This window comes from Salmo trutta, chromosome 13 (assembly GCF_901001165.1).
Source record: "Salmo trutta chromosome 13, fSalTru1.1, whole genome shotgun sequence".
In the NCBI taxonomy this organism is placed as follows: Eukaryota; Metazoa; Chordata; class Actinopteri; order Salmoniformes; family Salmonidae; genus Salmo; species Salmo trutta.
The window spans coordinates 63,855,664-63,879,128 of NC_042969.1; the positions used below are offsets into that span (position 1 = coordinate 63,855,664).

The 23,465-nt window shown below is 41.1% G+C and overlaps 2 protein-coding genes across 2 annotated transcripts in view; both read right to left on the reverse strand.

Moving 5' to 3' along the window:
- LOC115206291 (LIM domain kinase 1) overlaps window positions 1–5,317 on the reverse strand; it is a 75,557-nt gene extending 70,240 nt beyond the window's left edge. The window contains exon 1 of the mRNA XM_029773076.1: window positions 4,888–5,317. Within this exon, the coding sequence (XP_029628936.1) occupies window positions 4,888–4,945 (58 nt within the window). The 5' untranslated portion in view covers window positions 4,946–5,317. The remainder of the gene's footprint in view (window positions 1–4,887) is intronic.
- Window positions 5,318–5,413: 96 nt separating this feature from the next.
- Window positions 5,414–23,465, reverse strand: part of LOC115206290 (elastin) — an 87,253-nt gene continuing 69,201 nt past the window's right edge. Inside the window, exons 49-64 of the mRNA XM_029773075.1 lie at window positions 22,686–22,706; window positions 22,453–22,479; window positions 22,156–22,179; window positions 21,582–21,629; window positions 19,763–19,792; window positions 19,096–19,125; window positions 18,559–18,600; window positions 18,255–18,311; window positions 17,497–17,565; window positions 16,101–16,148; window positions 13,845–13,916; window positions 13,265–13,306; window positions 12,299–12,391; window positions 9,836–9,880; window positions 7,075–7,143; window positions 5,414–6,926 (exon numbers count right to left, since the gene is read on the reverse strand). Of these exons, the coding sequence (XP_029628935.1) occupies window positions 6,877–6,926; window positions 7,075–7,143; window positions 9,836–9,880; window positions 12,299–12,391; window positions 13,265–13,306; window positions 13,845–13,916; window positions 16,101–16,148; window positions 17,497–17,565; window positions 18,255–18,311; window positions 18,559–18,600; window positions 19,096–19,125; window positions 19,763–19,792; window positions 21,582–21,629; window positions 22,156–22,179; window positions 22,453–22,479; window positions 22,686–22,706 (767 nt within the window). The 3' untranslated portion in view covers window positions 5,414–6,876. The remainder of the gene's footprint in view (window positions 6,927–7,074; window positions 7,144–9,835; window positions 9,881–12,298; window positions 12,392–13,264; window positions 13,307–13,844; window positions 13,917–16,100; window positions 16,149–17,496; window positions 17,566–18,254; window positions 18,312–18,558; window positions 18,601–19,095; window positions 19,126–19,762; window positions 19,793–21,581; window positions 21,630–22,155; window positions 22,180–22,452; window positions 22,480–22,685; window positions 22,707–23,465) is intronic.

Genomic DNA, 23,465 nt, shown 5'->3' on the forward strand with positions numbered 1-23,465 from the left:
TGAGAGAGAAAGAGGGGAGAAAGCAAAGGAGTTAGAGGGAGTCAGAGAGAGAGAAATATTGACAGAGCGAGACGAGAGAGAGAACAGCGAGCAAGAGTCAGAAAGCTGCCACAAAGTACTCGGATCTTCATGAATCAGTTTCCTCGTTTTACATTTGTCAATGTCATTTGTCACTGCCTTCTAGGGTTCAGTGAGTCCATTCAACCTTATTCCAGAGGTCTTGGCAGCCCTTAAAAAGTTATTGGCTGCATCACAAATGGCACCCTATTACCTATATAGTGCACTACATTTGACCAGAGACCTATGGCCCCTATTCCCTATATCAGTGTTTCCCAAACCTGGTGCTCCAGTACCCCCAACAGTACACATTTTGATTGTAACCCTGGACAAGCACATCTGATTCAACTTGTCAACTAATCATTAAGCCCTCAATGAGCTGAAGGAGGTGTGTTTGTCCAGGGCTACAATGAAAAGGTGTACTGTTGTGCTCAAGGACCAGGGTTGGGAAACACTTCCCTATATAGTGCACTACTTTGACCAGAGTTCTATGGGCCCTGGACAAAACGAGTGCTCTATAAAAGGGAATAGGGTGCCATTTGGGACGTACACCTAGATACAGTGGGGTCCGAAATTATTGACGCTATTGATAAAGATGACCAATAGTGACTGTATGAAATAAAAAATACAAATACTGAGCTATATTGTAAAAAACAAATAACTTGGGAAATTGTGTTCTTTTATAATAATATAACTGCTCAGAGAAAGAGATTTCGTTTAACAAGTAATAATTCAAACCACCATGAATGCTTTGTAAAGAACAGGTGTAGACTAACAGTGAAATGATTACTTACGGGTCCTTCCCAAAAACGCAGAGAGAAAGAAAATTACAAAATAATAAAAAAGTAATATTAAATACACAATGAGTAATGACAACTTGGTTATATACAGTACCAGTTAAACGTTTGGACACACCTTCTCATTCAAGGGTTTTTCTTTATTTTTACTATTGTCTACATTGTAGAATAATAGTGAAGACATCAAAACTATAAAATAACACATATGGAATCATGTAGTAACCAATAAAGTGTTAAACAAACCAAAATATATTTTATATTTGAGATTCTTCAAAGTAGCCACCCTTTACCTTGATGACAGCTTGGCACACTCTTGGCATTCTCTCAACCAGCTTCACCTGGAATGCTTTTCCAACAGTCTTGAAGGAGTTCCCACATATGCCGAGCACTTGTTGGCTACTTTTCCTTCACTCTGCGGTCCAACTCATCCCAAACCATCTCAATTGGGTTGAGGTCGGGGGATTGTGGAGGCCAGGTCATCTGATGCAGCACTCCATCACTCTCCTTCTTTGTCAAATAGCCCTTACACCGCCTGGAGGTGTGTGGGGTCATTGTCCTGTTGAAAAACAAATGATTGTCCCACTAAGCGCAAACCAGATGGGATGGTGAATCGCTGCAGAATGCTGTGGTACCAATGCTGGTTAAGTGTGCCTTGAATTATAAATAAATCACTGACAGTGTCACCAGCAAAGCACCCACAGACCATCACACCTCCTCCTCCATGCTTCACGGTGGGAACCACACATGCGGAGATCATCCTTTCACCTACTTCGCGTCTCACAAAGACACGGCGGTTGGAATCAAAAATCTAAAATTTGGACTCATCAGACCAAAGGACAGATTTCCACCGGTCTGATGTCCATTGCCCGTGTTTCTTGGCCCAAGCAAGTCTCTTCTTCTTATTGGTGTCCTTTAGTAGTGGTTTCTGTGCAGCAATTTGACCATGAAAGCCTGATTCACACAGTCTCCTCTGAACAGTTGATGTTGAGATGTGTCTGTTACTTGAACTCTGTGAAGCATTTATTTGGGCTGCAATTTCTGAGACTGGTAACTCTAACTTATCCTCTGCAGCAGAGGTAACTCTGGGTCTTCCTTTCCTGTGGTGGTGCTCATAAAAGCCAGTTTCATTATAGCGCTTGATGGTTTGTACGACTGCACTTAAAAGTAACTTTCAAAGTTCTTGAAATGTTCCGGATTGACTGACCTTCATGTCTTAAAGTAATGATGGACTGTTGTTTCTCTTTGCTTATTTGAGCTGTTGTTGCCATAATATGGACTAGGTCTTTCACCAAATAGGGCTATCTTCTGTATACCACCCCTACCTTGTTACAACACAACTGATTGTATCAAATGCATTAAGAAGGAAAGATATTACACAAATTAGTTTTAAACAAGGCACACCTGTTAATTGAAATGCATTCCAGTGACTACCGTAATTGTACTACCTTCTAAATGGCATTACTTTGGCAGTTAGTGGAAGAGCAGTTCAATGCTCCAGCTGATCTTACAATGGAAACCTGATCTTGCAGCGAAATATCTGGTCAAGCTTTTCTTTTTCGCAAATGTTATAGTGTAGGCTATATAATATGCCTCCCCTAAGTCATTGACAGTATTATGTATATTCAACTTCCAAAATATAGTGCACTATAAAGGGGATAGGGTGCCATTTGGGACACACACAAGATATTTTCTAGGTAATGGGTCCCTTCCCCTGCAGTGGTTCAATATTAGGAAGTCAGCGCAGGAGTAGTTGTATTGATTGTATTGGCCAACACATCTACTCTGCACTAATGGCCCTCTCCCAGCCTCTCTCTGACAGATCTGCTTTCCCTGACGACCGCTGGTGTTGCGTCTCAAGAGGGCCAGACTCCAGTCCATCACAAACTGATACACAGATACATGGAGTCAGCAGCACTAGTCAGACGCCCTGTCTCTGTCACAACTCACATAGACGCAGGCAGGCAGGCAGGCACGCACGCACGTACGCACACACACACACACACACACAAATATTATGCATGTGCATGCACACACACACACACTTGTATGGATGCACACACATTTACTCAGCTCTGCTAAAGGGTGACACTCGAGTTCAGGTGCAGTCATTCACGCTGATATGAGCTAAACATTCTGTAATCAAATCAAATTGAATGTTATTGGTCACATACACATGTTTAGCAGATGTTATTGCGGGTGTAGCAAAATGCTTGTGTTTCTAGCTCCAACAGTGCAGTAATATCTAACAATTTCACAACAATACACACAAATCTAAAGTAAAGGAATGGAATTAAGAATATATAAATATTTGAATGAGCAATGTCGTAGCAGCATTAGAGTAAAATACAGTATATACATATGAGATGAGTAACGCAAAATATGTAAACATTATAAACATTATTAAAGTGACTAATGTTCCATTATTAAAGTGGCCAGTGATTTCAAGTCTAAGTATATAAGGTAGCAGCCTCTAAGGTGCTAGTGACGGCTATTTAACAGTCTGATGGCCTTAAATTGAAGCTGTTTTTTAGTCTCGCGGTCCCGGCTTTGATGCACTTGTACTGACCTCACCTTCTGGATGATAGCAGGGTGAACAGCCAGTGGCTCGGGTGGTTGTTGTCCTTGATGATCTTTTTGGCCTTCCTGTGACATTGGGTGCTGTAGGTGTCTTGGAGGGCAGGTAGTTTGCCCCCGGTGATGCGTTGGGCAGACCGCACCACCCCCGGTGAGCCCTGCGGTTACGGGCGGTGCAGTTGCCATACCAGGCGGTGATGCAGCACGACAGGATGCTCTCAATTGTGCATCTGTAAAAGTTTGTGAGGGTTTTAGGTGCCAAAACCAATTTCTTCAGCCTCCTGATGTTGAAGAGGCACTGTTGCGTCGATGTGGATAGGGGGGTGCTCTCTCTGCTGTTTCCTGAAGTCCACGATCAGCTCCTTTGTTTTGTTGACGTTGAGTGTGAAGTTATTTTCCTGGCAGCACACTCCCAGGGCCATCACCTCCTCCCTGTAGGCTGTCTCATCATTGTTGGTTATCAGGCCTAATGCTGTGTGTCAGTGTCACGCAATGCAAGGCCCAAGTGACACAGTGAGTCAACTGTTTGTTTCCATTGCATACCATTTTCATCTCTGAACAAAATCTGATTTCAACAACCTGTTAAGTGAACCTGCATTAGTAGGAATATGCCTACTAGTAATTGTACACCCTTCTAGTGGCATTACTTTGACAATTTGTGGAAGAGCAGTTTAATGCTCCAGTTGATCTTACTATGGAAACCTGATCTTGCAAAGGAATTTCTGGTCGATTACCCCTCCTGTGAGGACCCAGTAACAACATTGTCCAATCTGATATTTAGGCACGCAAAGACAAGTTTCCTACCTATCCTTTTTCACAAATGTTATATTGTAGGCTATATTATTTTGTATATTCAACTTCCACAATATAGGCTAGTGAGCTAGCTAAAGTATCAGTGGAACTAGTTACATTGCAACTAGGCTAAACGAGGTCGTGGATTCACAGGAATGGAATGCCAAGAAAGGGTATTGATTATTTCAAGGAAAGTGTTACTATCAGTTTTGAAGTTGTGTTGTTGTGGGTCAGAGCAGTGCTGTGGTTTCACTGTCCCGTGTCATTTGTATTTAAATTAGATTGAACTAACCAAAACATTAACAGTTGTAATACTCATATGATTATACTTCTAAACGCCATCCCGGCCGTGTTATCATTATGCAGCGGGCTTGTGTTACTCGGAAATAAAACAGAACGACTACCTACTTGTGTTATTGCAGCAAAACAAGGACATTCTTTATTGATCATTCTCAAAGAATACATGTCATCAATCTCACCCTCCAAAAACACCATAAAGCAATGTATCTATTGTGTTGTTTATTCTGAATTCAGTGTAGCATCTCTGTTATCGTGCGATGAAGGATTCACTACACTCGCTCTAATAACATCTCCTGCCCTGACACGTTTCAAGACACCCGCTATCGTCGTTCCAGAGAAAAACTGCGTATCGAAAACTTGAACTCACCTTCCTCCTCTCCCATTCGTTCGTCCTTCCAGTTACAACAGAACAGCATCAACCTCATTCACTCTCCGACTCGGAGCTCTATGAGAGCCTGCCTCTGATGAACAGATAACCGGTGTAGTAGTGTTGTGTGTGTGTATATGCAGCCCGCTGGACGCCCCTTACAGCTTGACACTACTTCGAAAGATATTCTGCGATTCATTCGAAGAAGAGAGGATGGGCGAATTAAAACATTCAGGCAGGGGAGAGGAAGCTATGGGTTGGCCAACCGACAACAATCCCTGGAATATTTGTCTGCGCAGCAAAAGCACAAGCAACTGAGGGCAGGGAGAGGAAGGGATGCGCAGTGCACCCATCACAGAAATAAGAGCTGTATCATCTAGTCTATGAGAGCAGGCTGGAATAGGTTAGTTGCATTAAAAGACTAGCCTACCTTCAGCCATTTTAAAGTTCTTGAATAACATTTGAGCCATTGATTCATTTTGATATGTTGGTGCAGACGGAAAAACGCTGATGCTGGGCACAAATGTGTATTCATTAAAACCATTTTATTTCGTTATTTTACTGAAGCAAATAAAAGGCCGGTATTGCTGGGCACAAGTGAAATGTGCAGTGAAAATTAAAAAGTGCAAAACCCCATAATTCCTTAATCTTTTTCTGTTTAAATCAGATGAACACTATCCCACGGCACAGGGCAGCGGCCCCTGACAGGAGCGGCTCACACAGTTCATAAAAAGCACCACGGAGTTATTCTAGATTACACAAATCTGGAGATCGTCTACTTTTCTGACCAGAAACATTTGAAACTTGAATAATGAGAGACAATTTGCATAAATTAAACTATAACTGCATGTGAAACTAGAATGATTCCAGATATGCATAACATTCTAGGCACTTAATCTTGGACACCAGAAAAATTATACATAATTAAGAAAACAAAATGTTCATGTCATACATACATAATGTACAATACATGCCAGAGCAGTATCGAAAGGATTTCAGTTTTACTTTTACATTTTTGTAAAACCTGCATTTCTAAAAACTAAAAACATACAAATCATTTAAGAAACAAAACACACCGCATTTCAAAGGATTGGTACAAACCGACACAATGTATGATATGAATATCACTAAAGATCCCCTAAAAATCTTTTGAACACCTTTGGATTGATTGTCATCAGCTTTCCCACATTCAGAGCAAAACCTGCTCTTCATACTTCACAAGTTTGGCGGAAATCAAGGTAAGAAGGCTGAAGATAGGCTACTTAAACCATGGCACTTAAAATAGTTACTGATGGCAGATGGACTGTGAAACCTGTGCCCACACACACCCGCTATGCCACTGCTATTTCACCCAGGGCTATAAATAGCAGCAGAGATGATAGAAAACCAGAGGAGGCAGTTCTGATACATGGCCAAAGTGTATCAGCACTTTACCAACCATACCTCTTGAAGCTCAACCCTTAGTTTGACGTGTCAGTATGTGAAGATCTCCAACTTTGGTACACACAGACACTAAGCAATTGGGGATACTGCAATAGAGGGATGTACAGTTACAGAACTGGTGCTTCTATAGCTGGAGAATCTTTCACATTCTCCTATCTACCCAAACACGCACACATCTATGGCAACACGTGCAAGTGCACACGTACACACAGCCACATAGGCACACATCCACGCAAACACGTCCACATACATGCATGCACACACAACTACTGAGTATAGCTACTAAAAGGGGAGCACCGCAGGCATGTCAGTAAGAGATGAGGAACACCATGACCACTGTAACGATAAAGGCACAATCAATAACACTAAGTCACATCAAATGTGTGCAAAAGTCTGGGTCGGTGGGTTTGTATAAAAAATATCAAATAAAGTACAACATATCTTTACATACTGTAATGGGGGATTTTGTGCATATAAAATGTACATTCTAGATAATGCAGTAGCACCATTGTTTCTTGAGATTCAACTTCTTCTCAAGAACATCCTCTACTTCCGCCTTCCACAGTATTTGCTTTGGCATCCAGCAGCAGCTCCTCCTGTTCAGAAACCACATTGGAAGAGAGGATATTTGAAATGCATGCATTTGAAAGACGGTTTGGATTCATGCATTTCTACTTGGTTCGGAAGCAGATTTATGAATTGTTTTGGTCACATGCCAGAGGATGTGTGTGTGTTTTATCGTACCTGGTCTGTAGCCTCCTCCTCCTGCTCCACCAAGGAAGCTCTGGAGTGGGCCATACTTGGCTGCTTTAGCTGCGGAAAAAGTTAGTGACCACAAAAACACCTTTGATTAACTTTTATTTTTTTATTTTTTTACAGTGTTGGCAAGTAATATCCTGAGCAAATCTACTGTGTTTTTCTAACCACACTGCACAGATGGGTAAACTTTATGGACATCTGTTGCTTGACCACTGCAACCAAGAGCCCCAGCAAGCCTGGTGAGTCAGTTAGCATACGCTAACAGGTTGGCTAGCGAACACTAACAGGTTGGCTGTCCACATATGCTAAATACAGAGGGGCTATTGATATTCACTTGTGTTGCGACTGCAACAGATACTGCAAATCAATAGTGTTAATGAATAATTCTCAGCTATTACAAATGTATTGATTTGAACTGCAGGTATCCTACAGTAGGGTGCAGGCTGTACTCAGAAGTGTGAGAGGTATGTGTGTAATATAATGGGAATACTACTTGATCTATGCACCATAAAGGGGCCTACATTGATAACAAGTCATAATTTATGATACTGTATTAGCACAGATAATTGGCAATAGCACATCATTTGGCATAATGTAGATTAGACATTTAGACCATTATTGTGATAAGTATAAACATGTGAAAGTTTTAAATAGTTATATAAAAACTGACCTGTATGAGTGTAAGTCTTATGACTAATGATGTTGCTCTTGCTGCTGGTGATTCTCTGATCCACCTCCACACAGATGACACCATTCTGTATACTTCTGGCCCCTCTTTGGACACTGTGTTAACTAACCTCCAGACGAGCTTCAATGCCATACAACTCTCCTTCCGTGGCCTCCAACTGCTCTTAAACGCAAGTAAAACTAAATGCATGCTATTCAATCGATCACTGCCCGCACCTGCCCGCCCATCCAGCATCCCTACTCTGGACGACTCTGACTTAGAATACGTGGACAACTACAAATACCTGGGTGTCTGGTTAGACTGTAAACTCTCCTTCCAGACTCACATTAAGCATCTCCAATCCAAAATTAAATCTAGAATCGGCTTCCTATATCGCAACAAAGCATCCTTCACTCATGCTGCCAAACATACCCTTGTAAAACTGCGCATCCTACCGATCCTCGACTTCGGTGATGTCATCTATAAAATAGCCTCCAACACTCTACTCAACAAACTGGATGCAGTCTATCACAGTGCCATCCGTTTTGTCACCAAAGCCCCATACACTACCCACCATTGCGACCTGTACGCTCTCGTTGGTTGGCCCTCGCTTCATACTCGTCGCCAAACCCACTGGCTCCAGGTCATCTACAAGTCTCTGCTAGGTAAAGCCCCGCCTTATCTCAGCTCACTGGTCACCATAGCAGCACCCACTCGTAGCACGCGCTCCAGCATGTATATCTCACTGGTCACCCCCAAAGCCAATTCCTCCTTTGGTCATCTTTCCTTCCAGTTCTCTGCTGCAAATGACTGGAACAAACTGCAAAAACCTCTGGAGCTGGAGACTCATATCTCCCTCACTAACTTTAAGCACCAGCTGTCAGAGCAGCTCACAGATCACTGCATCTGTACATAGCCCATCTGTAAACAGCCCATCTATCTACCTATCTCATCCCCATACTGTATTTATCTTGCTCCTTTGCACTCCAGTATCTCTATTTGCACATTCATCTTCTGCACATCTACCATTCCAGTGTTTAATTGCTATATTGTAATTACTTCGCCACCATGGCCTATTTATTGCCTTAACTTACCTCATTTGCACTCACTGTATATGGACTTTTTGTTTTCTTTTGTTCGACTGTATTATTGACTGTATGTTTTGTTTATTCCATGTGTAACTCTGTGTTGTTGTATGTGTCGAATTGCTACGCTTTATCTTGGCCAGGTCGCAGTTGCAAATGAGAACTTGTTCTCAACTAGTCTACCAGGTTGAATAAAGGTGAAATAAAATAAATAAATAAAAATCTACTAAAAGTAATAAGAGTTAAGATATAGCTGAAAAAGTGGATTCCAATTAGTCAAGAACATATGCTGGGTAATTTCTCCCCTGGCAGTGCCAGTATACAGTTGTGTGCTCTTAGCAAACATATGCGCTGACAGAGAAGGCTGGTGGGAGGAGCTATAGGAGGATGGGCTCATTGCAAATACTGGAATGGAATAAATGGAATGGTATCAAACACTCTGTTCCATATATTTATTCCATTCCAGCCATTACAATGAGCCCATCTTCCTATAGCTCTTCCCACCAGCCTCCTCTGGTGCAGCACTACAGAAATAGACTGACAGTGACTGTCCACCCAATTTCAGCACAGCACTACTGGAGTAGCACATCAAATCCTCTAAATCCTGACCTGTCATAGGTTTTATTAAACTAGCTGAGAAAAAGCTGCCTTGCTTTTTGAAACATAATCCCACCCTCAGTAATCTTCCCTGTGCTCAGGAAAATTCAGATTATCAGACTCCACTAGACACTGGTTGGTACACCATCTGCACTGACAAGTACTCACTGTTCTATCACCCCCCATCCTCTCATTCTAATCTCATCCAAATAATGTGACGTCGTCCTCCGCTAAGAACTGACTGATTATAATAAAATAGGAAATGTACCAGGTGCAGGAGAAAATCGGATTATTTCAAGCAAATCTTCCCCCCCTTGCCCTGCCTGTGTGGTGTAACGTTTGGCTGAGTAGGACAACAGTTACTTTTCAAGAAGCGAAAGAAGGAAGACACCAGTACCTTGTTGAGGAGTCAATGGTGCCGTCTGGCCTGCTCCATATGCTCCTAGTAAACAGACAACATTTACATTTAAGAAAAAGGATTTGGAGTTTGGAAGGAATGAGATGATTTTTGCTAAGGGTGTTTCATGTTTCATATAGCACAATGTAGTAGAATCTTGAAGAACTTTGATCAGAGAGTTTTTAGATAGAGGGTGAGTGAGCTGAAGACCCTTTCTTCATTGTGCATTGGAACACACAAAGCAACCAAAACACACTTGGTCAGATAGATAACCAATGGAAAGTGCCCGTGTTTTGGTGCGTCATGAACTAGAATGATCAGTATGGGTGATTTCTCAGTACTTTCTCAGTCAAAACAGGTATAGTCATAAGCACACTATCAATCTGATTAGGAAACAGCAGACATCACATAATCACAAGGGAATTTTCCCCATGTAATGATGACGTGCTTTGGAATTTATGTAAGACAAAATGTAGAGACTTTTCAAGAAAGTATGATTATGGTTGTGCATTATCTGATAGAGTAACAACCACATGCTTTTACTAATACTGCAATAGCAAAATACCATGTTTTGGTCTCATGACTGTCTTTGTAAACAAATAGTAAACAATTAATAGATATATAGTAAAGAAGCACACTGCAAGGGTAAAGCGTTCACTGATGCCAAATAGCATTCATCATCTGTATCCGTTTTGTCAGTAAACAGTCTGCTTTTCAGACAGGAATACGCAGCAGAGCTCATCGAGTCATCTAGAAACCAATTCATTATTCCCAAGGGTGGTCACACCATTGAGACATCCTGAATTCAATTATTATTTTTATCATGTCAAATGTAAGACATTGGAAATGAACGGTATTTACATGTTAAAAGAAAAAAGCCCCTAATAGAGATTACGTTCATTTCAGATATAATGCTAGATATCATCATCATGTTGCCAGACAAAAGTCATTGACAATTCAAGTTAACTCTATATCATCAGTAATAATTGGAATTGGGACTTTTACATTTTAACCTGTAAATTGAGGAGGTTACCAGGAGTGTTTGATGTTTTCTGTGTAAGTGGGCAATATTTGCACCATGGTAGTAAAACATTAATACCTGATTTGCATGGTCAGAGTAGCTATCGAATTCACAGAAGCTACAGTAAAAGTGAGAGTAACTAGCAACTAGGGACTACGCTAAGAGAGAGAGAGAGAGAGAGAGAGAGAGAGAGAGAGAGAGAGAGAGAGAGAAAGGGAGAGAGAGAGAGAGAGAGAGAGAGAGAGAGGGAGAGGGAGAGAGAGAGAGAGAGAGAGAGAGAGAGAGAGAGAGAGAGAGAGAGAAAAAGGGACCAACATTCCCAACACCACCTCAATCAAAAAATAATTATGATTATTTTCATAACCAATTAAGTGCATAGAGCACATAATGTTCTCCCTCCATTCATTTAATTAGGGGAAATTAAACCGGGTATGGGGAAGTTGGCTGTTCCTTTCAATTTTCTCTAGATCAGTTCCCTTCTCTCTTTCTCTGGTTAGCTCTAATAGGAAAGCAACAGGCCTGAGGGCTGTCTGTCTGTTGTTGTGGGATACTTGTCTGTCGACAATAATCATGGGCAGTGAAAGAGCCACCAGCGCTCTGAGTCAGGTTGAATTTTTGCTGTTTTTATTTTATATTTTGGATTTACAGTTCAGCTGGAAATGTAGAGAGGGAGACAGATAGTAGGGGCATAGGCAGAGGGTGGCTGAGACAAGGCTCAAACCCCTGTTGCCAGGGGGCATATGTGGTCAGGATAATAGGTCAGGTTTAATTGACAGCTATTCTCTTGATGGTTCTGTTGAGGGGATAGCCTATTTGACCTTGAAATAACTGTTGGCGACTATTTCTTAGTATTTAACTCAGTTTTGCAAAGTTATGTCAAGTTTGTCAAAAGTCTAAACTTACGGCCAATCGACACTTTTCTACATTTACTGTAAGTGAACGATTGGGGCATGCTTACAAAGGGGAACTCAAAGTGAATGCCCTTGCTTCCGCTATCTTCACTGGATAGTAAAGATGAACAAATATGAACAAATACAATAAATCGAACACATCTATCAAATTTGGTTCAAACCACAAGCTCTTTTTGTTCTACTTTTATCTTTATAGTTCCTGGGTCACAACATCCCGTTCTCTATAAAAAGCTATAACAGCTAAAAGCTGTTTTTCTCATTTTCCCTTTGTCTCTCTAGATGATAAATGGCTCTGTGCTGTTGTCTCTGTGGTAGTTGCCACTGATATATGGCACAGTCAGTGTTCACGATGGTTCTTGGGGTCCACAATACAAAACATGCTCCTTAGAGGAAATAACCTTTATGGAAAATGACCATCATCCACATACGCTATACATAAGAGATACTGTAACAACAACAACCCCATGTTTATGTACACATACTGTACACACAGTGAATCTGATTATCACATATAGCGGTTATACACGTTACCCGGGTAGGCTTGCTGTGGGTAGCCGCCACCTTGCTGTGGGTAGCCCCGTTGTTGTGGGTAGCCACCTCCGTAACCTGGGACTGCACCAGCACCTGCAAGGGTAACACAGCAAAAATGAACAAAACAACAACAACACTACTTATACTGTATACATTGTATATACTAGTCTACATTTAGACAGGGTTACGTACCCTACTGCAGCTTTGGCCTCAGACTTAACTTAAGCATTGCTTTTTCCTCAACAATCAACGGCCGAGCCCAGAACACAACCAGTCAAATTACAACATGCACTATGAACTGAGAGATAGTATCAGGTCATATGCATGGTGTATGCAAATTTACCAGGCCAGTGTGTTTATTCAAACAATTTAGCTACAGGATTCATCAAAAGGCTAATGGTGCTGAATTCTCCTTGGGTAACAACATTTGCATACAGTATTAGCAAAGTTGTACCATATGTGATAGCACGTGAAACAGGCAATATGTTGTCCTGTGGGATGCTCTGCTCTCTATGTCAGGGAATATTTGACCAATGGTTGGTGGATAATAGCCTGCAGGCATTGACTAGTCAGTATCCGTGGGGCCTGAGGCAGAGAGCAGTCTCTCCACTGCTGGACCAGTGTGATAACACTCATCCCAAACAGCGAGGGAGAGGAGGGGATGCTGAAAGTTCCACAACCTTGGTGATACACTTCCAAGTATAATCCTAAACATAGTCAAAACCCTGCCAATGTGTTAACATAATCCTAACCATATGAAGACATGATATGTGCCATGCTAGTCTTGCGATGCCTGACTTGTCAGAGAAGTCTTTTCATCACAGTGTTTTGAGAGTGAGTCTTAGTGAGGTGACACTATCCTGCTACCTATGTGTGTGCATTTTTACCAGTTTATGAACATGAGGATGAAACCTCACAGTTAACTACAGTAAACTACAGAAACTACAGCAGGACAGTCAGTCTCACCTGGATTATAACCAGCACCACCAGCACCCAGGTTACCATAACCTATTGAACAGGAGAGAGTAGAGCATTACTGAAGAGTTGAGATATAGTTGAACGATTTTCAAATACTATTTGAACCCAGGTCTGCTGTTGAATATGGCTACACTGTAGGCCGGAACATCTTGTATACAATGATGGAATCCTTCTTCCCCTGGCAGAGCTCACGCAGTACCGTTATGGGCAGGGTAGAACAACTCTCCAGAGGTCTGTGCTGCTATCTCTAAACCGTCACACTTTGATGTTCCAAAGACCGTTACAAACTAACTCTGCCTCTGACGGTAATCAGTCTCCACTGGGAGTCTCCACTGGGAGTATCCACTTGTTTCTTTACTGTATTGCCCTACAGAACTGTACCCTGGGGGATTCAGTGGTTGATATGACTCAATGATCAACATTTCTTACTACTTTTACGATAACTCTACTCCAAAATAAAGATAACAGCACTATGCTATGTTGTTCATATGTGGTAGTATGGAAAAGTAAGAGTAAAACGTGTAAGAGTATTAGTACAAAGCTGGGTTTTATGTGTCAGGGGTTTTACCTGGGGGTTTGGGTGCTTTTTGTCCTGCTCCTGCCCCTGCTCCCAGACCAACACCAGTGGGATACCTTGCACCTGAAACATGAGAATGGATTAGTTCTCCAATAGCCTCATGCCAGGCCTCTAGTGGGTGAGACTAGTCCTCCACTAAGAACATGGTTGAAATTTCACACACTACGTACAGTTGAAGTCAGAAGTTTACATACACTTAGGTTGGAGTCATTAAAACTCATTTTTCAACCACTCCATAAATGTCTTGTTAACAAACTATAGTTATGGCAAGTCGGTTAGGGCATCTACTTTGTGCATGACACAAGTCATTTTTCCAACAATTGTTTACAGACAGATTATTTCACTTAAAATTCACTGTATCACAATTCCAGTGGGTCAGAAGTTTACATACGCTAAGTTAACTGTGCCTTTAAACAGCTTGGAAAATTCCAGAAAATGATGTCATGGCTTTAGAAGCTTCTGATAGGCTAATTGACATCATTTGAGTCAATTGGAGGTGTACCTGTGGATGTATTTCAAGGTCTACCTTCAAACTCAGTGTCTCTTTGCTTGACATTATGGGAAAATCAAAAGAAATCAGCCAAGACCTCAGAAAAAAAATTGTAGACTTCCACAAGTCTGGTTCATCCTTGGGAGCAATTTCCAAATGCCTGAAGGTACCACGTTCATCTGTACAAACAATAGTACGCAAGTATAAACACCATGGGACCACGCAGCCGTCATACCGCTCAGGAAGGAGATGCGTTCTGTCTCCTAGAGATGAATGAACTTTGGTGCCAAAAGTGAAAATGAATCCCAAAACAACAGCAAAGGACCTTGTGAAGATGCTGGAGGGCACAGGTACAAAAGTATCTATATCCACAGTAAAACGAGTCCTGTATCGACATAACCTGAAAGGCCGCTCAACAAGGAAGAAGCCACTGCTCTAAAGCCGCCATAAAAAAGCCAGACTACGGTTTGCAACTGCACATGGGGACAAAGATCGTACTTTTTGGAGAAATATCCTCTGTTCTGATGAAACAAAAATAGAACTGTTTGGCCATAATGACCATCGTTATGTTTGGAGGAAAAAGGTGGAGGCTTGCAAGCTGAAGAACACCATCCCAACCGTGAAGCAAGGGGGTGGTAGCATCATGTTGTGGGGGTGCTTTGCTGCAGGAGGGACTGGTGCACTTCACAAAATAGATGGCATCATGAGTATGGAAAATTATGTGGATATATTGAAGCAATATCTCAAGACATCAGTCAGGAATTTAAAGCTTGGTCTTAAATGGGTCTTCCAAATGGAAAATGACCCCAAGCATACTTCCAAAGTTGTGGCAAAATGGCTTAAAGACAACAAAGTCAAGGTATTGCAGTGGCCATCACAAAGCCCTGACCTCAATCCTATAGAACATTTGTGGGCAGAACTGAAAAAGCGTGTGCGAGTAAGGATACCTACAAACCTGACTCAGTTACACCAGCTCTGTCAGGAGGAATGGGCCAAAATTCACCCAACTTATTATGGGACGCTTGTGGAAAACTACCCGAAACATTTGACCCAAGTTAAACAATTTAAAGGCAATGCTACCAAGTACTAATTGAGTGTATGTAAACTTCTGACCCACTGGGAATGTGATGAAAGAAATAAAAGCTGAAATAAATAAATCTCTCTACTATTGTTCTGACATTTAACATTCTTAAAATAAAGCGGTGATCCTAACTGACCTAAGACAGGGAAATTTTACTGGGATTAAATGTCAGGAATTGTGAAAAACTGAGTTTAATTGTATTTGGCTAAGGTGTATGTAAACTTCCGACTTCCATTGTAGTTATTAGCTACTAGCTAAGTTATTATCTGTAGCGTTATATAATCAGCAACTGTTGATGACAGTTGAACCTATCTAGCTACACTAGGCACTTAAGGACAAGCCATTTCCCCGGCTATGGTCAAGCTTTGTGTTGTTACAAAGCTACAACCGCATAACGTCCCAGAGGTCAATTGTTTAAGGGGAAATGAGAGTTTCAGCGGTTTGGTTTGGAAAGTGTGTTTCTAGCTCAGTGGGCAATGGGGTTTCAGACACACAATGCCGTTGGCATCTCATTCCTGGCTCTGGTGTCTGTCACAGTCACCGCTCCTATCGCCTCATTGGTCACAGGAAGTGCAAGCCAATGACATTTCCTGGACAATGGTCACACTGAGAGGCCAGAGTGAGGTAAAAGGGAATACAATATTGAGCTGGCCTGCTTCTCCTCTCTCATACATACCCTGTCCCTGTCCATAACCACCTTGACCATAACCATACGGGTATCCCCCTGAATCATGATGGAAAGAAAAGCAGTTTTATTCCTGACATGATGCCCTCATTGCGTAGGGAACACCAGAGATTGCCTCAGTCAGATTTACAGTGCATTTGGAAAGTATTCAGACCCCTTGACCTTTTCCACATTTTGTTACAGTACGCTACAGCCTTATTCTAAAATGCATTAAATTGTTTTCTCCCCTCGTCAATCTACACACAATACCCCATAATGACAAAGCAAAAGCAGGTTTTAGAAATTGTTGCAAATTTATAAAAAAAAAAAAAACTGAAGTATTACATATTCAGACCCTTTAATCAGTACTTTGTTGAAGCTCCTTTGGCAGCGATTACAGCCTCAAGTTTTTCTGGGTATGACGCTACAAGCTTGCACACCTGTATTTGGGGAGTTTCTCCCATTCTTCTCTGCAGATCCTCTCAAGCTTTGTCAGGTTTGATGGGGAGTGTAGCTGCACAGCTATTTTCAGGTCTTTCCAGATATGTTCGATCGGGTTCAAGTCCGGGCTCTGGCTGGGCCACTCAAAGACATTCAGAGACTTGTCCCGAAGCCACTCCTACATTGTCTTGTCTGTGTGCTTAGGGTCGTTGATGCTGCCACCACCATGCTTCACCGTAGGGATGGTGCCAGGTTTCCTCCAGAAGTGACGCTTGGCAATCAGGCCAAAGTGTTCAATCTTGGTTTCATCAGACCAGAGAATCTTGTTTCTCATGGTCTGAGAGTCCTTTAGGTGATTTTTGGCAAACTCCAAGCGGGCTGTCATGTGCCTTTTACTGAGGAGTGGCTTCGGTCTGGCCACTCTACTATAAACGCTTGATTGGAGTGCTGCAGAGATGGTTGTCCTTCTGGAAGGTTCTACCATCCCCACAGAGGAACTTTGGAGCTCTCTCAGTGACCATCGGGTTCTTGGTCACCTCCCTTCTCCCCTGATTGCTCAGTTTGGCCAGGCGGCCAGCTCTAGAAGAGTCTTGGTGGTTTAGTTGAGTTTTAATAAATGTGCAAAAAAAATATATGTTTTCGCGTTGTCATTATGGAGTATTGTGTGTAGATTGATGAGGAAATAAAGGTATTTAATACATTCATTTTAAGGCTGTAACGTAACAAAATGTGGAAAAAGGGAAGGGGTCTGAATACTTTCCGAAGGCATTGTATGTAACACAATGTTATACAGAGTTGATCTGAGGTTAGGGAGTATGGAGCTACAATAAGCCATTGAACTTATGGGATGGGGTTTAACTCAACATGTCTCTTTGTACGGCTCCATAATGGGGACATTGTGGATGTTGGCTCAGTTACACAGAAAGCTTGCTTATTTCCTAAGACGTGTACGAAACTGATCCCATACCTGCACCACCACCGGCTCCAGTAAGAGGAATACCTGCTCCTCCAGCCACACCGCCTGCTCCTCCGACAACTACAGGAGAGACACAAAACACAGTGAGTGAGATTATATACAGTGAGCTCCAAAAGTATTGGGACAGTGACACATTTTTTGGCTCTGTACTCCAGCACTTTGGATTTGAAGGTATTTTCATCCATTAGGGTAAACGGTTCAGAAATTACAGCCCTTTTTGTACATAGTCCCCCCATTTTAGAGGACCAAATGTATTGGGACAAATTCCCTTATATGTGTATTAAAGTAGTCAAAAGTTTAGTATTTGTTCCCATATTCCTAGAATGCAATGATGAGAATGCAATTGGAGTCACTTTTATTGAAAATAAGAATATTTTGTAGAGTTTGTAGAGTCACAAGCTTGATGTAATCATTGCGTGCTATGAATATGGGACCAAATAGTAAACCTTTGTCTACTTGAATACATATAAGTGAATTTGTCCCAATACTCTGGTCCCCTAAAGTGGGGGGACTATGTACATACACAAAGTGCTGTCATTTCTAAACGGTTCACCCAATTAGGATGAAAATACCCTCAACTTAAAGCTGACAGTCTCAACTTAAAGCTGACATTTCAAACCCAAAGTGCTGGAGTAGAGAGCCAAAACAACAAAACATTTGTCACTGTCCCAATACTTTTGGAGCTCACTGTACTGTAGCTACATCTTTAATCAACACTTCTTATGACACAGTCATGCACTGACACACACCTGGAGGTTTCAGGGGCTTGGCTCCAGGAAGTTGTCCAGCTCCTGCTCCGTATGGAGCTGAGGAAATACAGAGATCATAAACGTAATCCGCACAGCCTATTTTTACTCTCTACTCCACAGTGACTGTAATGCAATATCACCAGGGATACGGAAATGTATTGAAATTAATGGACAAATACCTGAATAAACCAATTACAGTGATGGGGATTTAGTCTGAGTAGAAAGTAACCTAAGGCCACACATGGCCTTCGTGAATTAAGTTTGAGACTCCATTACAATGATGCAGATAGAGAAATTGGCTTACTTCCATAGCCTCCTCCATAGGGATATCCACCTGCACCTGCACCTGTGGAGCAATATATGTCATTAAAACCCCATGGACATAACATAAGGTCGGGTGTGGGGCTGGAAGGGATGCCACTACTGTAGTGTACCATCAAAGCTGTGGGATGGGACACTGATCTGAGATGGAATTCTGAATGATGGTGGAGAGGACTATACAGTACTGCTAACGACAGTACCTCCTGTCTATGCTGAATGTCACACGCAAGCTTTATTGTCCTAGCTCTATCAACAACAATGTCTTCAACATGACCTTGTGATTTGATAGTGAAGACCTACAGACAACGTGAAGCTTTTAAAGTGATGACATAAGAGGTTTACTGTGAGGTCAGCCTACAGGTCAGAGTTCACGATCGAGTACATCTGGTACAGTTCAAACTAGTGTTTGTTGTTTTCTTTCTTTGCCTATAATACTAATTTTAAGAGGATGTGGTGGAGTGGCCTCCTATCCTCTCCTCCTCCACTCCTCTCATCTCCTCCTCTCCTCTCTCATACATACCCTGTCCATGACCATACGGGAGTCGTCCTGCTGAATCATGATGGAAAGAAAAGCAGCTTTATTCCTGACAAGGGAGCACCAGCGAGCGGCTCCGTCAGGTCATGTAGCTAGCATATTAATTCCAATAAAGTTAGCTTATATAATAAACTTTAATATGCTTTCAACATGTCGAAATATTACACAGCTTATCCCTGGCCTGGCCATACAATCCTAATTTTGATCTGACCTTTGATGCATTAATTTACAGAGAAGCGACCGATACTGCTGTCCATTGCATATGAATCAGTCCTATGATTAATTAATGTGAATAAATCCTATCATTGATTAATGTAAAGAATGAGTCATGTTTCATCATTAAATCAGCATATCATTATATATCATAATGTATTATTAAATCAGCATATCCCTCATAATGTGTGTAGTGGATTGATTAATTATGCCTGTATAAAATACTGAATGGTGTAAGGATCTGTATTATCTGTATTATTTCCTGCAATATATGGATCAAGCCAAGGTCACATCTCAGTGAAGTCATACAGTAGTTTGAAATAAAAACACAGATGTGTGTGTGTGTGTGTGTTTTTGTGTGTGTGTTTAAGCAGTGTGTGTGTCTGCTGCTAGTGCAGTGATAAGGTTGTGGTACGCTCTTCTCCTCTCTCATACATACCCTGTCCATAACCACCATACGGGTATCCACCTGAATCATGATGACAAAGAAAAGCAGCTTATTTTCTGACATGATGACCTCATCACCAGGGGACGCCAATGAATGGCTCAGTCAAAGAATGTTTGTTAAAACAATAAATCAGAACATCCTAATGCAGATTCAGTCATGCAAGGCCTTTCAGGTTTAAGACCTCACACATTAATTTTGCGCTCTCATCTAGTTTAAGATTTGTTGGCCAGTAGTCATACATGGGCCTTCATTTTATGTCGTAATCCAAATATGTATTTAAATGCTCAATAGAAATGGTTCACAAAAATATATACATGTAGGCCTGAATTTGTTTTCTTTTTGCCTCTAGTGAAGGAGATACCCAGCCAGCTGAGACAGAGATAACATATTCAACATATTCACAGGAGTTCAGGCAGTTAAATTACTTTGAGATTGATGGTGCAGAACTGTCTCTGTCATCATGATGCAAATAGGTTCGCCCTAAAGCTTTACCTCATAAGGCATGGGTTTCAAAAAATGCACATAACAAACATGTGAATGTATACGGATGACTGCATCCACATGTCTAGATTCGGTCAATTATTTAATATTACACGTCCCAACAGCACCTTATACGGCCTAATACATCACTGGTGCCAAGCTTCCTGCCATCCAGGACCTCTATATCAGGCGGTGTCAGAGGAAGGCCCAAATAATTGCCAAAGACTCCAGCCACCCTAGTCATAGATTGTTCTCTCTGCTACCGCACGGCAAGCGGTACCGGAGCGCCAAGTCTAGGTCCAAAAGGCATCTTTAATAGCTTCTACCCCCAAGCCATAAGACTCCTGAACAGCTAATCAAATGGCTACCTGGACTATTTGCATTGTCCCCACCCCCATTTTTACACTGCTGCTACTCTGTTTATTATTCATGTATAGTCCCTTTATCTCTACCTACATGTACATTACCTCAATTACCTTGACTAACCAGTGTATATAGCCATGCTACTGTTATTTTATTGTTGCTCCTTAATTATTAGTTATTTTTCTATTTTTCTTATTTTTTATTTGTATTTGTATTTTTAATTTTGATTTTTTACTTCAGTTTATTTTAGTAAATGCTTTCTTAACACTTACTGTATTTTTATTAAAACTGCATTGTTGGTTAAGGGCTTGTAAGTAAGCATTTCACTGTAAGGTCTACCTACAACTGTTGTATTCGGCGCATGTGACAAATAACATTTGATTTGATTTGATTTGATTTATAAAGGCCCGAGACTACTAGCAAATATAACTGCACCTTTTACTATCATATACTGTTGACTTGTACTTATCTCTGTATATCTTTAATCAATATGACTGTCTTGCAATTGCTAACACATTTTAGGTATGTCAACAAAAATTGTGGCCTGGATCAGCATTATTCATATATGATATATTACCATGGAATCATAATTCCTTTTAGTAGCAGTCCAGTCTTAATTGGATGTTTTGGTGCATTAGACCAGAGAAAAGGGCTGATGCTGCTGTTCATTGTGTGTAAACAACTCCTGCTATTGACTTACTGTATGTAAAGAAGGTAATAAATAACATTCTTATCTGTCCAATAACAAAGCATATTATTCCAAATCGTGTGTATAAGGGTTGGTACATCACTACTACATGAATGTGCATAGGAGTTAATACATTTTATATAGGCATGTAAAAGTGTTCAATCACATTATTGGATGGGTTATGGATCTGAGTTGATGGTATCAATTTGAAGTTGTAAACAACCAGGGCTGTAATACTACTGCAATAATATGGTATTAGTAGGGTTTCAGAATGCTTACCTGCACCAGGGGGTTTAGGAGCTTTGCCACCTGCTCCGACACCCACACCTGTAAATAATATAAAGCCTAGCGGTTAGAGCGTTGGGCCAGAAACCGAAAGGTCGCTAGTTTGAAACCCCGAGATGACAATGTAAAACATCTGCCGATGTGCCCTTGAGCAAGGCACTTAACCCTAATTGCTCCAGTGTCGCCGTTGATAATGGCTGACCAAAGCTTTGACCCCACTCTCCAAGGGTGTCTCAGGGGGAGTTGGGATATGCAAAAAACACATTTCCAATTCACACATGCCTATAATGCACATGTGAAATAGGACAAATATAAACACCCACCAAATTATTATTATTATTGTAATTTAACTTTGCAACTGGAAACAAACTACTTAACAGCATTGCCTGCAGGAGTTTGTCGCCACCATGTGGCCAAACAATGTCACATACTCTGCTCCTTATAGTCCCCGCTATCGAGACACCTAACCTCCAGGCTCCTGTACTCCAGTAGCAACTACATGAGAAGTATTTGAAAGAAAAACAATACTATTTGAACCCAGGTCTGCTATGGTGGACACAACACTCACCAGGCTGAGCTGGGCCTGTACCAGCTGGAATCAAAGTGAAAAGTCACAGTTACAGAGGCATATCCGTTCTAAGTATTGATATATCAAAACCCCTACTAATGTTTGACTGTACAGTAAATTGAAAAAGAATAACAGGTCATGAACAATGAAGGTGAGCTGACAGTAAAGCTATCTAATATTGCTCTTCAAAAATAAGATAAGAAGAAAATATAAGAAAGTACAGAAAGGTTGATAGGTACAAGTAGGACACCATTTTTATGCAGAAGGAATTTTATGTTGTCAGGAGAATCTACTTACCACTAGGTTGAAGCACCCCAGCCCCAACTGTGAAGGCAATCAGGTCAATTATTACCAGTTAAGTCATAATTCTGACAGTTATAAAAGTTATTCCAAAATAGAATAACTTACCACTAAAAAAACTCAAATAAAATGACGTATGTTGCAAAACTATTGAATATAAAGTATAATTGATGTTGGCTTCATAAAAAAATACAACAACTGTTCTGCAGTGGTAATGGTCTAATACATACCTCCTGGTAATCCTGTGGCACCTGCAGCAAACCAACATAAACTTAATCAATGACGTGGTATACTAATACTATACATTTCCATGGAAATTAACAATAAAGTACTGTATCAAAGTACTCTATCTGAGATGCAACCAGACAGAGAGAAAATCAAACAAAATGAAATACCGTAAAGCTACACAAATGTTAGTTTCCCTACTGTGAAGAACAAATCTAAAGCAGGGGCTCCAAAAAATATGTGCTGGAAGAATGACACAGTAATATGTACTTTTGTGTCCATTTTTCTCATATATATTTTTTTCAAACAATGTGGTATTTAGAATACAGTACTGTAAGTAAACATCAGGTAATAGCAAGGATATGATCCCCTGCTGTAGAAGATAGAGGGAGATAGGACTTTAACTACCAAGGAGAAAGGGTGAGTGCATACAGTACGTATCTACAGGGATATCAGGCACAATCTTCATCAGAGCAATCTTTATTGTGGAAGAAAAGCTTGTCACGATACAGTCTCATACCAGTAACATTAACAGTTACCAGTAACATTAAAGAATAAGTCAATCAAGTATTGACAAGTGTCAGATGAATCTTATTTGTTAAAAAGCAAGGGAGGGAGGAGAGAGCAGAGATGGGAGACATTTCAAGCGCAGCGAGCTGCAAAGTTAGTTGGGGGACAGAGAGGCGGAGCGTTTTAAGAGGACAAACTACTTTTAGAAAATACATTGGCAACACATTATTTTGTCAACACCCACATGAGCATTACTTTACATTCCTCTACATTTT